At 38.0% G+C, this 14,711-nt stretch overlaps 3 protein-coding genes across 7 annotated transcripts; 2 read left to right on the top strand and 1 right to left on the bottom strand.

Moving 5' to 3' along the window:
• The first annotated feature begins 584 nt into the window (after window positions 1-584).
• Window positions 585-4,226, top strand: LOC129322005 (uncharacterized). 4 transcript variants are annotated; one of them, XM_054968035.1, is made up of 7 exons: window positions 585-1,006; window positions 1,113-1,253; window positions 1,979-2,077; window positions 2,534-2,610; window positions 2,822-2,930; window positions 3,086-3,459; window positions 3,835-4,226. In XM_054968035.1, the coding sequence occupies exons 1-6, from the start codon at window positions 937-939 to the stop codon at window positions 3,451-3,453; spliced, it is 864 nt and encodes a 287-aa protein (XP_054824010.1). In that variant the 5' UTR covers window positions 585-936; the 3' UTR covers window positions 3,454-3,459; window positions 3,835-4,226. The 4 variants fall into 4 exon arrangements, with proteins under 4 accessions (XP_054824010.1, XP_054824009.1, XP_054824012.1 ...); XM_054968034.1 differs by having other exon boundaries at window positions 594-1,006; window positions 3,086-3,414; XM_054968037.1 differs by lacking the exons at window positions 585-1,006; window positions 1,113-1,253 and adding exons at window positions 1,346-1,451; window positions 1,563-1,844 and having other exon boundaries at window positions 3,086-3,414.
• Window positions 4,227-4,376: 150 nt separating this feature from the next.
• LOC129322004 (uncharacterized) lies at window positions 4,377-7,903 on the bottom strand. 2 transcript variants are annotated; one of them, XM_054968033.1, is made up of 7 exons: window positions 7,512-7,903; window positions 6,195-6,432; window positions 5,891-6,081; window positions 5,282-5,517; window positions 4,965-5,208; window positions 4,772-4,879; window positions 4,377-4,669 (listed from the first exon to the last, which is right to left on the bottom strand). In XM_054968033.1, exons 1-7 carry the CDS (start codon window positions 7,716-7,718, stop codon window positions 4,550-4,552), a joined length of 1,344 nt encoding a protein of 447 aa, XP_054824008.1. In that variant the 5' UTR covers window positions 7,719-7,903; the 3' UTR covers window positions 4,377-4,549. The 2 variants fall into 2 exon arrangements, with proteins under 2 accessions (XP_054824008.1, XP_054824007.1); XM_054968032.1 differs by lacking the exon at window positions 7,512-7,903 and adding an exon at window positions 6,638-7,043.
• A 5,193-nt stretch (window positions 7,904-13,096) lies between these two features.
• LOC129321719 (LOB domain-containing protein 38-like) lies at window positions 13,097-14,496 on the top strand. The gene is made up of 2 exons (XM_054967609.1): window positions 13,097-13,480; window positions 13,574-14,496. The coding sequence occupies exons 1-2, from the start codon at window positions 13,297-13,299 to the stop codon at window positions 14,101-14,103; spliced, it is 714 nt and encodes a 237-aa protein (XP_054823584.1). The 5' UTR covers window positions 13,097-13,296; the 3' UTR covers window positions 14,104-14,496.
• The last annotated feature ends 215 nt before the right edge of the window (window positions 14,497-14,711 follow it).

Genomic DNA, 14,711 nt, shown 5'->3' with positions numbered 1-14,711 from the left:
TAGCAACTTATGGTGGTGTCATATGTGACGAACATGGCATCTTGTTAAAGAATTCATCAAATGTTTTGAATTTCTCTCTTAACATTGCATCCAAACTTTTGGGGGTCATTGAAAGTTTGACTCTTTGATGGAATAAAAATTATATCGGAGTTTTTATATATTTAAATTCAATAAAAGTTCTATCACACACTTGGAATGTTTTTTTTTTTTTAAGAATCATCCATGGTACATTTTTATCAAAAAGGTCATATATCTATTAACAGGTGATTGAATCATAATTTTTGAACACATATTCAAAACAACTAACAAATGATGAATTGCCTTGCCAATGAAATGTATCGTGGAAACTTAGACAACAGGTCTTTTACGAACTACCAATTAGATGCAGAGTCTGAATCAAATTTTAGAAATGCATCACCTTTTTTTTTTTTTAAAAAAAAGCAGAAGATATATATATATATATATATATATTTTTTTTTTTTTTGGTTGGGAAGAGGTTTATTCCCTACCAAACAAGACGTGGATTAAAAACGAGAGAGAACGCCCCACGACCGACGTAATCCCACTGGGAGCGCGGATGTGGTCAGAAAACTTTAGCTAGTGTTAAAGGCAGGCTTGGCGACATTGGTGGCCCATCCACATTGTCCTCTGCTTTCGCACGAGCTCCTCCTTTTGGTAAATTAGAAGTTCCTCTAAAAGATATTCTGATTCAAGAATCAGAGTCAGAGTGCGCCACTAAGACCAGCATTAAAAGCACGCTCCCTCTCATTGGCCGCCACAAACCCGCGAAACTTCCACCTCCTCGTGATCCCCCCTTACATTGCTCCACTTCCCTTCCCGCCGCTCCCTCCTCAAGGTTTTAGCCTTTTAGGGTTTAATCCAGACACTTCTCCTCCGGCGCATTGTCACTGCTCGTCGATTTCAATACTCTATTCCATGGACGACGTCAGGGCAACTTCTGCTTGGGTCGCCAGCCACTCCTCTCACGTACTCGTTGACTCTGCAGGTTATGTCCTGTGCCTCAGCAATGATGCTCCTTCTGCTTTTCTCCTTTTTAATACGATGACCCTATATTATATTATATTTTTGATATTTGATGCTGTCCTTTGCAGGCATTGAAAAGGTGGTGGATGGTATTGCATCCATTCCGAAGGTTGAGTGGGATTTCGAAGGGATTCACTATTTTGATAATGGACCACTCACCGTTCAATACTTGTTTGTCTTGGACGCTTTAAATTTTTGCTTCTGGCCCGGTAAACCTTCTGTGTCTTTTTAAACGCGCCATATTTGTGGCACTTCATTGAGGCATAATCTCTGTTTTATTCTACTACTTTGACGACGGTATGCGCTAATTATTGATCGATGGGAACTTTTTATTATTTTAATTTTTTACTGAGAGATTTGGAGCTACCCCCATCATGTTTCGGCTGCGTTTTCCTTACAGAACAGAGGTCATTCAAGTGATGGTTTCGACTTCTGCCTTTATTGTTTCTTATTATTTGTTAATTATATTCGTGTTGGAGAATAAATAGTTTGATACTTAATTACATATGCAAACGCAGCTGAACTAAAGATATGAAAATGAGTTTAACTAAAGATATGAAAATGGTTTGTGAAAAAGCCAGAGATGGCATGTGATTTTGTGAAAATTTTGTTGGCGAACTGTGCGTTCAAAATTAACGGGAATAACGGTACTATTCCAAGGGAGCGCTTCCGCCGATCAGTTGCTGTAACGGGGGAGAACGAGAATGTTCAATTCCCTGTCAACTACTTCTTGACATGCTATTAGGGAACAGTTTCACTTGTTATGCGTATTCTACGAGGTTCAGGAGATCAGTTCTCTGGTTGGCATTCTAATTGACAGAGACATGAAATACTTAAATATCTATAGAATTGCAGCTGATCTATATTTTATTTCTAACTTGGCTTCCCTTTCCTTTCTGTTTGCCTGCCACCCTCTCTCCGCATCTCTTAACAGATAAGGAGTTGAGTTACGATCATTTGGCATCTGGGCTAAAGTCTGCTCTCGAAAATGATAAATCTGCATTTGATGCTGACCGTCTGCAGAAGTACTCCGGTAATCCTGTTCAGACCTGATATTTTCTGTATGCATGTTTGCATACTTGCTTAGTTACATCTAGTCTCATGTTATAGTATGCATTAAAAACTCAAGTGTGTTGGGAATTTATATATTCAATTTATCATTACTTTTATCGCCAAGTGAAATTAAGGCTAGTAAGAAACTTAGAATTATCATTGAATGGTTAGATATAAAGTTTAGAAAGGTCTCTATGTTTGTTGGTTCAGTGCTGTACGCTTTCATGGTAGTCACTAGTTGGTAAAACTACCAGAAAACTGTGAAGTCTTTGATTTTTCATATTTATGTCAATTCAAATGCAGGTGATTTCATACGGGCAAGGGCATATTTAAATTTTTTTTTTTAAGTGTGGTACTATGGTGATTTGCATGCTTCCAATGAAAAAATGTTTTTCCATTGGGGTGGCAAAGTGATGACTTCACTACTTACTGTTAGGTCCACAACTACGTCAACTTTTGAGGTGGCCAAGACCCCTTCCATTGGAAGATGAACGTGTTCGATTATTGCATGAGGTAACATATTCTATTACTGGAGTTTAAGTTTCTCAAACTATAGTCTATTTCATGCATAATCCTTCTTTTATTCTGATACCTGTAGAAACCTGTATTCTTTCATATTTCTTTGTGCTGCGGTTTTTTTGTTCTATTGATTTAGCACTAATAGTTTTGTTTCCAAGTATGAAGACTGGGCTAATTGTGCAATTTGGTTAACTTTTATGGCTAGGTTGGGCTTGAACTAGAAAGAAGTTTTGAGGGGAAAGCATCTAATGTTGTGGAGGCTTGTGGAAAATCAGCTGTAAATCTTGTTGCTCTTGTTACTCGTCATTTTCCTGGTAAATTGTTTTTTATTTATTTGTTCTGTTTCTTCTTTAATTGTCGTTTCTCGAGTGTTGAAATAATTAGCCATTCTAATATAGTTGTATATGAAGCAGCTATAATCTATTTGCAAAGACCGAAGCATTGACCTAAAAAATTTGCATTGTTTTAGGCTTTAGAGACCACTCTGTATACAAAGGCCGCCAAGTGTTCCTGTATAAGAGAGCACAGATATTTGCAGCAGATTTATGGGGCGCGTTCCAGGGAAAAGGATACGGTGAATTTAAAGATATTGGCTCAATTACTATAATGGCAGATTATATTGTCCCAGCTGTGCTCCGGCAGCTTGGTGTGTTAAAGTATAGTCCAAAACTTGCCAGTACTATTGAGAGCAGTGGAGAAATAAATCCTGGGACTGAAGAGGAAGTTGAACTACGGGCTTGCTCTGTACATGCTGTGGAGAAAATGAGGGAGCTGATCAGTGTAAAATCAGGAAGACAGGCAAGTGCTTCTTGGGCTGTCATTTTCCCATGCATATAGATGGAGGTTTGTTGTAAATTTTGCCTATGATTTAAGTGACATTAAAAAAAATGAAAAGAGTAATTTTCCCATATTTCATTTACGCTTTAATTTTTTTTAACGATAAATATTCTTTTTCTATGAAAATAATGTTTTTTGGATTGGAACATAGGATTTCTCCGATTGTTTGTCCAGTAAATTTGTTGTTTTTAGTGAATTTTTTGAAAATAACGTGTCAGCAGAAAAAGGTAGCATTTTGGCGGTTACTTGTATTGTTTGTGTTCACATTGTTCATTGTATTTGACACTGAAGACTGAATGCAGCTTACCTTGCGTTTGTGCTCATTAATTTTTTATTTTGCTCTTCTTTAATATTGATTTACCTGGTACTATCTTTTTTCAGGTGCTCAGCGTGGAGCTGGATCTTTGGCTCTGGGCTTCTGGCATTCAATGTCCGTCTCTACAGCATCATAGAACACTTTCAATATATTACTGAGTTCATAAGATAACGTTGTAACTTGTTATCTATGAATCAGTTGAAGAATGGGGAAATTTTGGCTTTGGCATTTAGTAGTATTTTGGGTTAGGATGGCGATCAGCTACCGGATCCTTCTGCATAGAAAATCTTGGAAGTGGCTTTCAGAAGAAATATCTCAGTCAATTTGGTTCTGTTTTGGTTATACATACGAAGCACTTTTCAGGTTCTGTCAAAAATTAGTTAGCATAACACGATTTGCTTATGGCATGAACATGTAGAGAACTATGAGACTGAATTATCGAAGAGGTTCTGTATCACCTGCTTTTCTTCTTGCTTTATGTATGGGGATTCGTATTCCTCCTCGGAAGCCCGTTTCTGTTAGCGTAAAAAGGAAGCAGTGACTAATTAGAAGAGGAATCCCTACCTGCATGCTACATTCTCCTTTGCGAGACTGCTTCTCAAGCATATTCAACAATAGCTAATGCCAAGTATTAGTAGTTCTTCGGGAGTTTCTCCAGCATAACCAGGAACATTAGTACAATTTTACATATCTTTTAATTTAACTTTATGCGCAAGCGCCTACGGAATAAGAGTTTTGGCTGAGTCCCGTTTTCCAGATCTGAACAAGAAATTTGAGTTATCACATAGCACTAGGGTTCCTCGTTATGGGCAAATTCCCGTCATAAGTGCATTTGAAAACATCCGGTTTCCTGATCAAGCGAGGACCAAGTGGCACCTTGTTCTTTTTAGGACGAATATCCTGTAACGACACAAAGCCTGTAATTATAACCTCCGACGATATAATTGCTTCTCTGTTGATCTGTTCAAGTCGTACAATAGGAGGAGGTTGCGGTTCAAGTACCTGGTCAAAGATTGCAGTTGGAATAGCTAGGGTTGCAACAGCATTGGGGGCATCGACTATCCCTGATATTCTTCCTTCGCAAGGGCAGCAAGATAGCAACAGGTACATCTGATATTCACCCAACATACAACGATTCATGTAGTAATCTTCCAATTCGTGCGAGAAATTTGGTAGAGACGTGGTGCTTAAAAACCTGTTCTTTGGAGTAGCCAAATTTGGATAGGTAGTCAATGGCATTGAGAACTGCTCGCTTGTAAGCAACGCTGGCATCTAGGAAATGTTGCCTCCCACTTTCATCCACACTGATGCCCTCAAACACCAGCCACTCTGAGAATCTTGGCTCCACTGGACCGATCTCAAATATTGGGTTCACATGAAGAGGTGTAGGCCCCATTGGTGTGAGGTACTCTTTCATTCCTCCCCTTAAGATTTCACACCTGATGCAATTCATTCACTTTGAGTTGTTAGCAGTTCTGATATGAAATTGTTTACAAGTTAGGGAACTTATACTTTAGTTCCAGAAAACCACTCATTTCTATTGCACCGCAGAATGAAACCTCGCCATCTCCCTGAGAAAAGCGCATGTCGCCGGTGCTGAGGTTTGCTCCCTCAACAAATATTGGAAGGTATATCTTGGAACCTCTGCTGAGATTCTTGATGTCACAATTCCCCCCATTCTCTCTCCCTGGAATTGTTCTCGCGGCTTCCCTTGCAATCCTCTCCCAATCAGGAGTGCCCCTTTGGATCTGCAAGAAGAAAGCAGTATTCTTGACAAGTACGTGTATAAATTTACTGAATTCTTGAAAACTTCAATTCCAAGCTGAATATTATACAGTGTTGAGTATATGAGTCACTCGAGCATTAGTTAAGTTGGTAAAGCCTTGCATAGGGGCCTAAGATTAAAGTCTGAAATGGTTGAGGTAGGACTGGCTAAAAGAGAGAATAGTGTGCCATACTGCATCGCACTAAACAGAAACACCCCCCCGGGGGGGGTGGGGGAGGTCTAGTTTGAATATTGTAAAATCTGTAATGCTTGCAAATTATGAATTTAAAGTCGTGGAGCTGCTAAAATATAATTTATCAAGAGATGTAGATTTGAATATTGTAATGCAGCAATACCTTTCCAAGGTGACAGCCTTCTGTCGATGGTAAGTTTGCCAAAGGTCGGGCATGCAAAACCTCACAGAGTTTGAATGATTGGAGCCCATTCGTTTGGACGTCTCTCTCCCTTTCGTTCCAAATTTTGAGGAGTTCCATTGAAGGTGCGGTTCCAATTATCCCTGGGTGAGTTAAACCAGGAAATCTGACACCTGTCCATTATCGGTGGTTAAGTGATTAGCAAAATGTGAACAGCTAACGGATTCGTGCCCATCTTTAAGCTGTATTGTACGTTAGCAGAAAATGAATCGAGTAATAGATTCACCTGGGATCTGAGGTGAATGGGCGTATATCCCTTCAAAGTACCATATAGCCTTCGATGCGCAAGGAAAATGATCTGTCAAGAAACCGCCTCCATTTTCTCTGTCAAATATCGCTGTATAACCCCATTCATCTCCGGGTAGAGGACCCAAGTTGCATATTTCAACTGCAAGAAGATCTCCCGGCTTCGCTGGGGTCCCATCCTCATCCAGAATTCTGATAGGCCCGCTTAGATAATGGACCTGCATCATTGACAATAAGGTTACTCATTCGAAATCATCTAATTCTGCGACCCAGAACGTTTGGAAATAATTAGTGACTTAGTGTTCAACTATTTATCTCTTACAATCGAGTCCAATTTTCAGGACGAGACTGGATTCTTCTACCTTTGTACGAAAGCTAGAATTCAGAATTCAGTTGATGAAAAGTGATGATACTTGAACTCACAGTAGAGAGGTCTATAAGTTTTATGTCTAGTGCTGAATGGTCATCTTTAACAGCACCTCCAGTCCAGTCTATCATCTCTACTCTAAAGACTTCACCGGTAACAATATCTGTAACAGGGGGTATGTGAGGGTGCCATCGGTTATGGAGAGGAAGCTTTTGTTCCCAAGGCCTCTTGTTTAGGTCTATGGGTACTACCAATCTTGGAGTTGGTGGTGCCATGGACTGTGCAGATGAATTCGAACTTTGATGATGTCGTAGATATCTTTATTCAAATGTCAGCGTCAGGCTAAGGAAGGAGCTCGTTTTTCCAATGGTGGACCACAAGTTGGACTAACTAGCTCTAATGGTCCTAGGCCACGTTTTGGCCCTTTTGATTAGTTTTATATTTTTCATGATTATCTATTATTTCCATCTCGAAGTGATGGCATCTCTTTTTTTATATTTGAGCATTTACAAGATAAGAAAGCGTTGTTTTCCTCTCCACTTTTTTGATCAATGGGCAATCTCTGGGCGTGCAGTCATGCTTCATCAGGAGATGGTTCTCTGATAGAGGTTTTACAAGTTACGACGATGACTGGAGTAAGCAGACTTAAAAGACTTGCATGTGGATGCTTTATCAGGAGATGGTTGTGCCATAGAGGGTTTTGTAAGGCTACTTCATTGACATTATTTTTGTCAACATATACTCATCACAGCGAGATGTTTTCAGTGTGGATTAGGTTGAGCTTTGTGTGTATTTAAAATCTAGCGAACCAAATCCATCGAAGTGTTGCGTAGAGATAGCCGCTCAAGTTCAAACCAAAACGAGCATCAAATATGAATAGATAGAAATGATATTTTATGACAATCAAGCAGGAAGTTAGCAATAACTCACAATGGAGGGATCAGCGTACTTGATGTCATCGGCAGTTTCCTTGTTGGTAATACCACCTCCACTAAAATCCACCATCTCTACTCTGAAAAGTTCGCCACTTTTAACCTCTGCAACTGCTGGTATATCTGGGTGCCACCGGTTGTGAAGAGGAAGCTTCTGTTCCCATGGCTTCCTCCTCAAGTCTATGGCCACCACTGTTTTTGCCATTGCTGAATCTAGTCAAGTATCTCCTATTTGATGTGCTCTCAGGAAATTCATTTATATTATGTGTTTTTCACTGAGGGTTACCTTCAGCGAGGGTGCCCTTTCGCTTTCAGATTCAGCTGAGAGTGAAAGTTTTGACAATCATGGACTAGAGCGACCGACTGTGATTGTTTTTTTCTTCTCTATTGCTCGCCCGGGACCATTCTGATGCACTCATCCAAACTCTGTTACGTACAGTTTCTTTCTTTCTTTGTGTGTGTGTGTTTTTTTTTCTCCCCTTATTTCACTTAATCTTTTTCCTCAATTTAGCTTTTTAGATTCAGCGACTCGGGTTTAAATGTCACTTTAAATACCCGACTATATACTTAGACAACTGTGCTGGTGTAAAAATTTGTAATATTTAACCCACATCAACATCACTGTATTGAATTGCCCTGGTTTTGATGCGACATAGTGATAAAGCAGGAAGTTCTGTATACTTGATGAGATGCCAAATGAATTTGAAGGAGAAGAACGACGAACAAGAAGAAAGTAGGCATTATCGCAAAGGGACATATGGACCTCACCATCGTGATGAGTACCGTGATTTTTTGAGTAGAAATTGGGGTCAAGCTAAGCTGATCCAAACGAATGTAAATAGAAGAGGGCCCGCAGATCGGAATCTTGAGGATATTGCCAGCATTTTCAACAATCACCATGATTTTGATTTTTTGTTCTTTTCGTTTGCGCATGCTGAAACATACTAGTGTCTTGTAGATTTGTTCCCAAACAAAGCTTAATCTAACTAATAAACATTTGTCATACTTGATATATAATTGTGAATTCAAATTTTGAGTTTTAAAAAATCGGAGCTCAAATTTTACCATCGGTGAAACTAAAAATCCATTACCAAGACTTTTTTTAGTATTTTTAAAAATGTTTTTTTTTTTACTTATTGTCCTTGTTTGCCTCCTCTAGAATTTTGGAAGGCAATTTACCTAAACTCTCACATATATAGAAGTATTTGTATGAGAGGCCTGGCTTCAGAACTCAAATTAAATCAAAGGCGTAGGAATTAAATCAGCAAGCTTATCTTAGGGCTAGGTTAACCTACCTTTAGAGTAGACAAGGCAAAGCGGAACATCTGTTTTAACATGTTTTGATTGCATATGATGATGATAGTAGACTTTGTAGTAATTGTAATGATTAAGAAAATGTGTTTCTATTTGAAACTATTAATTTTATTTTAATATTCAAGGCTAATTTAAGAATGAACCGTTCAAATTGTACCAAAATAATAATAATAATTTAGTTCCAACTTGGCCTCAAGGTTAGAATGCAAGTGGGACGGTGACCGCAGAGAGTTGCTGAGCGAAGGATAAGCTTGCCACGTCCTCCATGATAGCGACATCGTCAAGCTCCCTGGTCCACTGCGTCACGTGTCAAAACATATTTTATTGTACGATAAATTTATATCCCTATTATTTATATTTATATCTGTAGTTCTTTTTTTTTTTAAAAAAAAAAGAACAGTGTCAGTTAGTCTTCGATTTTTTTTTTTTTTAAATCAGCGGTTACTCTTCAATTTATTATACACCTGCAACATAATTCCACGTATACCAAACAAGCTGTATGGGTATTCAGTTTAATTAATAAAAAATTAAATTGATGTAAAGTATAAACTTGTGTGTTAATTTTAAAAGTATATTGGTACATAATTTTATATTGCCTACTGTTTAAAAACATAATTTTTTATATTTTATGCTTTATAAATAAATTTAAGTTTACTGAACTAGCATTTTCGAATGTTGGTAAAAAAAAAAAAAACTAGTATTTTCGAATCCTTCCTGTTATTATTTTATTAAAAAGCAAAACTCTAACCCTAACCTTTTTTTCATATATTCATCATAAACCTTAAATTAAAACCCAGATCGATCGGATTATTATACCTTTATCACTTGACATAACCCCATGTGGGTCTTTGTTTTTTTTCCCCCGTTTATTTGTGTGATTGATCATTTACTTGCATTTATAATAACTAATAATGACTAAATAATATGTGATTTTGAAATATTAACGGTTGTACAAAGTGAATAGTCCCCCGTGTGCTTTGGTTTAAAAAATGAGCATTTTCTTTCAATTAATTTTGGTTCAAAATATGACAATGTAATACATGTACTTTTTTTTTATTTTACCCTTGATATTTATTAACCCATATATTTGTATAAATATATCTCACTCATTATAGAATATATTAGTAATTGGAATTGGGATTAGGGATAAAAAGAAAAATCAACTTATTTTAAAACAATGAGTACTTTATCGGTATGCAAATTTTTTAAAAAAACAACTTATATTTTGGACGAGAGGGAGTACATAATAAATTGATCACAACTTGATTTCATGGATAAGTTTTTCTTTTTTTTTTTCTTTTTGCATGCATGTTATAATGTTAACATGCCACATTTTTTGATAAGTTTTTCTTTTTTTTTTCTTTTTGCATGCATGTTATAATGTTAACATGCCACATTTTTTCTAAAGATGTAAAGTATTACCGCGCCAAAAAAAAAAAGTAAGAGATTAGAGAAAACTGAATCATTTGAATTTTGCACAGTCTGTGTAACACACCGGAATGAACTCCAGTTTACCTTAAAATTTTTAACGATTGTGAGTATCGAACAGAAATACCCATGGGGATTTGTGGGTGGATAATTTGCGATAATTAGGATGATGGATTGGGATCAAGCCCTTGTGCATGGTTTGCTGCTTTTATACGAGGAAGCTGATATGTTTAGCCCATTACTACTGCTCCTCTATTCCTACTTATAGGGTGGAGGAAAAAAAGTTAATTTTAATTTTATTTCTAAAATACTTCATTTTTCATATTAAAAATCATTAAAAATAATTCTTTTTGTCTTTATTATATGATAGAGGTAAAATTTATTAAATTTTAAGATAAAATTAATAAAATTTAAATTTTTTTAAATTTTAATAAAATATGCTGAGTGATTTATAAATAAAATTAAAGGAAGTACTAGCTAATAACTAGAATGGTGGATTTTTAATTTAATTCATGCCACAAGCTCATGTAGCACTATTTAAGCCCTGGGGCTTCTCATGTCTCACTGAATGCAAGTGCAGTTTCGTTGTAAGATTTTCCCTCCCTTTTTTGTTTAAACTTATTTTTTTGGTAAATTTTTCATTTTAAACTCGTTTGTACTGAAATTGTAATTTTGTGGCTCAAGTCGGCACAAATTGAAAAGCCTTGAAGTTATTATGTGTAATAATAACTGTGGATATTCTTCACTCCTGATATAATCAATCAAGACGCATGAATGGGAAAAATGGCACCTCCAATCGAGAATTTGTTTCGGTCCCTAATGATAGTGGAGATCACAAGCAAGACAAACCCATTCATAAATAGAGAAATCGAGGAGAGACCTCTCCTCAAGAATCAGCCATTCGCTTACCAATCAACACAACTTTTGATCCCATTGCCCTTTACTCGATTTTTTTCACTCAATTTTTTTAATTCTATTTACAAATTATTTATAACATATTTTATTGAAATCAAGAAAAGTCTTAAACTTAATTAACTTTATTTAAAAAATTAATAACAGGTTTTTAAATTTAATTTTATTAAGTATACATATTTTAAAAATAAAATCAATTTGATTACTGAATAACTTTTTTTTCATTTAATAAGTGTAAAAGAATAAAAATGAATATAATAATAATTGAGTTATCAAAATAAATATTCTATTTCTCTAACCTATAAACAATATCAGAAGAGTACTTCTTAAATTTCCTGACAACATTGATTTACATTTAGCTTCATGTAGCTTAAGCTTCTGTGCAGAAGGGCGAAGACCAGCACCCGTCTTAATTCCCATTTTATCCCCTCTTTAGAATTCTTAATTTTCCAATTTACTTCCAATAGTATTTTGTTGTTACAGCTTTGAGAAACTGCAACAACAAAATTAAGAACAAAACTGCACCTCGAGAACTCACAATCATTTAAAGTCAGTCAGGTTAATTTGTGGGTAGGCAAAGCCACCCTGATGTCTGGCGACTGGCGTAGCGTGAAATCTCAGCGCCAACAAAACCATATTAATTGGATCCTTCCATTGACAGGTGTGCTTGCCGATGATTCATTTGTTGAGTATATTATTATCCTCCTTTTCTGTCCTGCTAGTGCTTTTCTCTCATTTTGCTTTTTGTATCTGTTTCTGAATTTCTTCCCCTTTTTCTTTGGTGACAGTTGGTCTCGCCGTTTCTGTTTCATTTTATTTTTAATTTAAAAAATAGTACTCCAGACATATGTTGTATGCATTCTATGTTATTAACATACTGAATTTCAAACAACCAGATTTAGAGTTGGAAGTTTTCTTATTAATATCCTGTCCCTGCTCGCTCATCTCTTTATTATAACCAAAAAAAAAAAAAGGAATGACTTGAAAAACCGAACGGCAACATAGTCCCATCCTCTTACGTAAGATATTGGACTTCATTGAGGTTCGTATAATAACACCACCAATAATCATTACTATAGGTGAGCATAGTCTTGGTCTTCGGCTAGCAAACTTAACTGTGGAAGAAGTTGACCGCAGTCCTCTTTTTCTTTGTTTTTTTTTTTTTTTTTTTTACCTGAAGAGCCTAGCTCTCGCGCGGCTTGTGGTGAAAGTGAAAACGTAGGGATGAGCCGATGAGGTTTGATGCGCGTGGGGGAGTGAAAGCCCCAACCAAGAATATAATAAAATACGTATGGAGAAAGAGAAACCCAAGTTAAGTTGACCTTTTATGTAATTTAAGCGTCCCAACTCCCACGCTAATCGTACTTTGTGTTCCCTAATCTTGAGCCAATCCATCAATCATTAGTGCATCCGTTTTATCACTAAAACTCTAGCCTTCCACTCAGTGCTCCAACATTATTATTAATATTCAGATTATTGATAATTAATAACTCCTTTTTCAACCCCTCCATGTCCCCGCGGGCTTAATTACAAGCCTTGTTCGGTAATTCCAATCTATTTTACTTTCCACCTGCCATACAAAGCACAGCCGTTTAGAAAATAGCCACGTATATTTTTTAAGAGGAGAAGCGAAAGCAACGTGGAAATGGAATAATAAGACATGAAAATACATGAAAAGGAAAGGGAAAAAGAAAGACAATGTCCCCGATAGAGGAAAAAAGAAATGAATCCAACGGCGGAGGAACATCCATCCGCGGAAACACGGAGCCGCTGACGCCCAAGAACTTGGAATCTCACCCTTCCACACAAACACAGAAAAGGAGCAGTGACCATAGTCAAACTAACCTGACCATAGTTAAATAACCAACCCCACCTCCCCGTTCGTCATCCTCCTCCGCTTTATATACGCCCCCCTGCTGCAGGATTTGCATTCTCTGTCTCCAGTCTCTTGCTTCCTCAATTCCCCATTCACTGCGAGTGCCAAGGTATATCGGTGTGCTTCTTCAATCCTCTTCGGTTATTGTTGTGTTCATGTGAGGACGATTCCCTCTGTTTCGAGGATTTTGACTTTGATAGAGGGGGGGGGGGAGAGAGAGAGAGTGTGTGTGTGTGTCCTGTTTCCAAGAGGTATGAGTTGCAACGGTTGCCGAGTGCTTCGAAAAGGTTGCAGTGAGTCTTGTATTCTGCGGCCTTGCTTGCAGTGGATCGATACGCCCGAAGCCCAAGGACATGCCACTGTCTTCGTAGCCAAGTTCTTTGGCCGCGCTGGTCTCATGTCCTTCATCTCCAACGTTCCTGAGAATCGAAGACCCGGTAATTTTCAACTCCTCTGCCTTTGGTAACTGGCATGACGAGATTACTATTCATTGTCAATATATTATTCATATTATCGCCTGCTTTGTGCAGCTCTGTTTCAGTCCTTGTTGTTCGAAGCATGTGGGCGAACGGTGAATCCGGTGAACGGAGCGGTCGGGCTTTTGTGGACAGGAAACTGGCACGTGTGCCAGGCTGCCGTTGAGACGGTGCTGCGTGGTGGTACGTTAAGACCCATTCCCGAGCTTCTAGGCTTGGCTGCTCCTACTCTGGCTGCAGACGAGGCATCCGAGGCGGAAGTTGCGTGCACCGACATGTGGAGCATCAGGGATCCGAACCTGAGTTCCCGGTTCACTAATTCGCGATCTAACAAGTTCTCTTCCTGCAAACGCAAGCCATCAGATGAATCCAAGCAGCCTCAAACGGCTGATCTTGATCTCCGGCTGATGCCTACTTTCCTGCAGAAAGGGTCAGGCTACAGCTGCAGACCGGAAATCGGTCGGCCGGGTACCCCGTCGATGAACTCTGAAGAATCCGTGACGACGATGGCGTGCTTGGAGAGTGGACCTGGAGTTTACTACGCACACGCCGGAGAGCCCAAACTTCTCAATTTTTTCGCGTGAGAGGTCTCTCCTCTCTGTCGATCTCCGAAGAGGTTCATGTTTTAGTGAATCGGAAGGTCATACGGTCGGGTAGTCTGGCGCAACATCCCTCTTTTACTCCTTATTTCTTCTTCTTTAAGTTTTCTTATTAATTTTATTTTCATGGAGAAGAGGATTTTTCCCGGAATTGCAAACCGGCGAGATTTTGTAAGAGCCACCGACACCGGATTTCTGTGTTAGTGTCCATAGAGCAGACACGGAGAAATGTGAGGGTTGGTCGGTGATTCTTTAACCTCTCTTTCGTTTTGTTTTGTTTTTGTCTTGTTTTGCCCCCTTGTATCTATAAGCCTATGAGCTATGACCGTGCGACGTGAAGAATAATAATAATAATAATAATTCTAATTAAATATCTCAGTTTGGTTTCCTTCCAAATCTTATGTGGTATTCTGTACTTGTCATTGCTAGTTTCACACTCTTACCAGAACACTCGCGAATTATATTAGAAATTAGCATCAAGAAATAAAATTCAAGATTACAATTGTACATCAAGCTTTGTATGCGATGCGGGGCCAGCTCCCGCGGATAAGGGAAAAAAAAATGGCAATATAATCCACCGAGAGCACCCTTTC

This window comes from Prosopis cineraria, unplaced genomic scaffold (genome assembly GCF_029017545.1).
Source record: "Prosopis cineraria cultivar Desert tree isolate PC_DT_omini unplaced genomic scaffold, ASM2901754v1 PC10, whole genome shotgun sequence".
Lineage (NCBI taxonomy): Eukaryota > Viridiplantae > Streptophyta > Magnoliopsida > Fabales > Fabaceae > Prosopis > Prosopis cineraria.
Note: the sequence above shows the minus strand (reverse complement) of the source record. Positions and strands in the feature narration are given on the sequence as shown.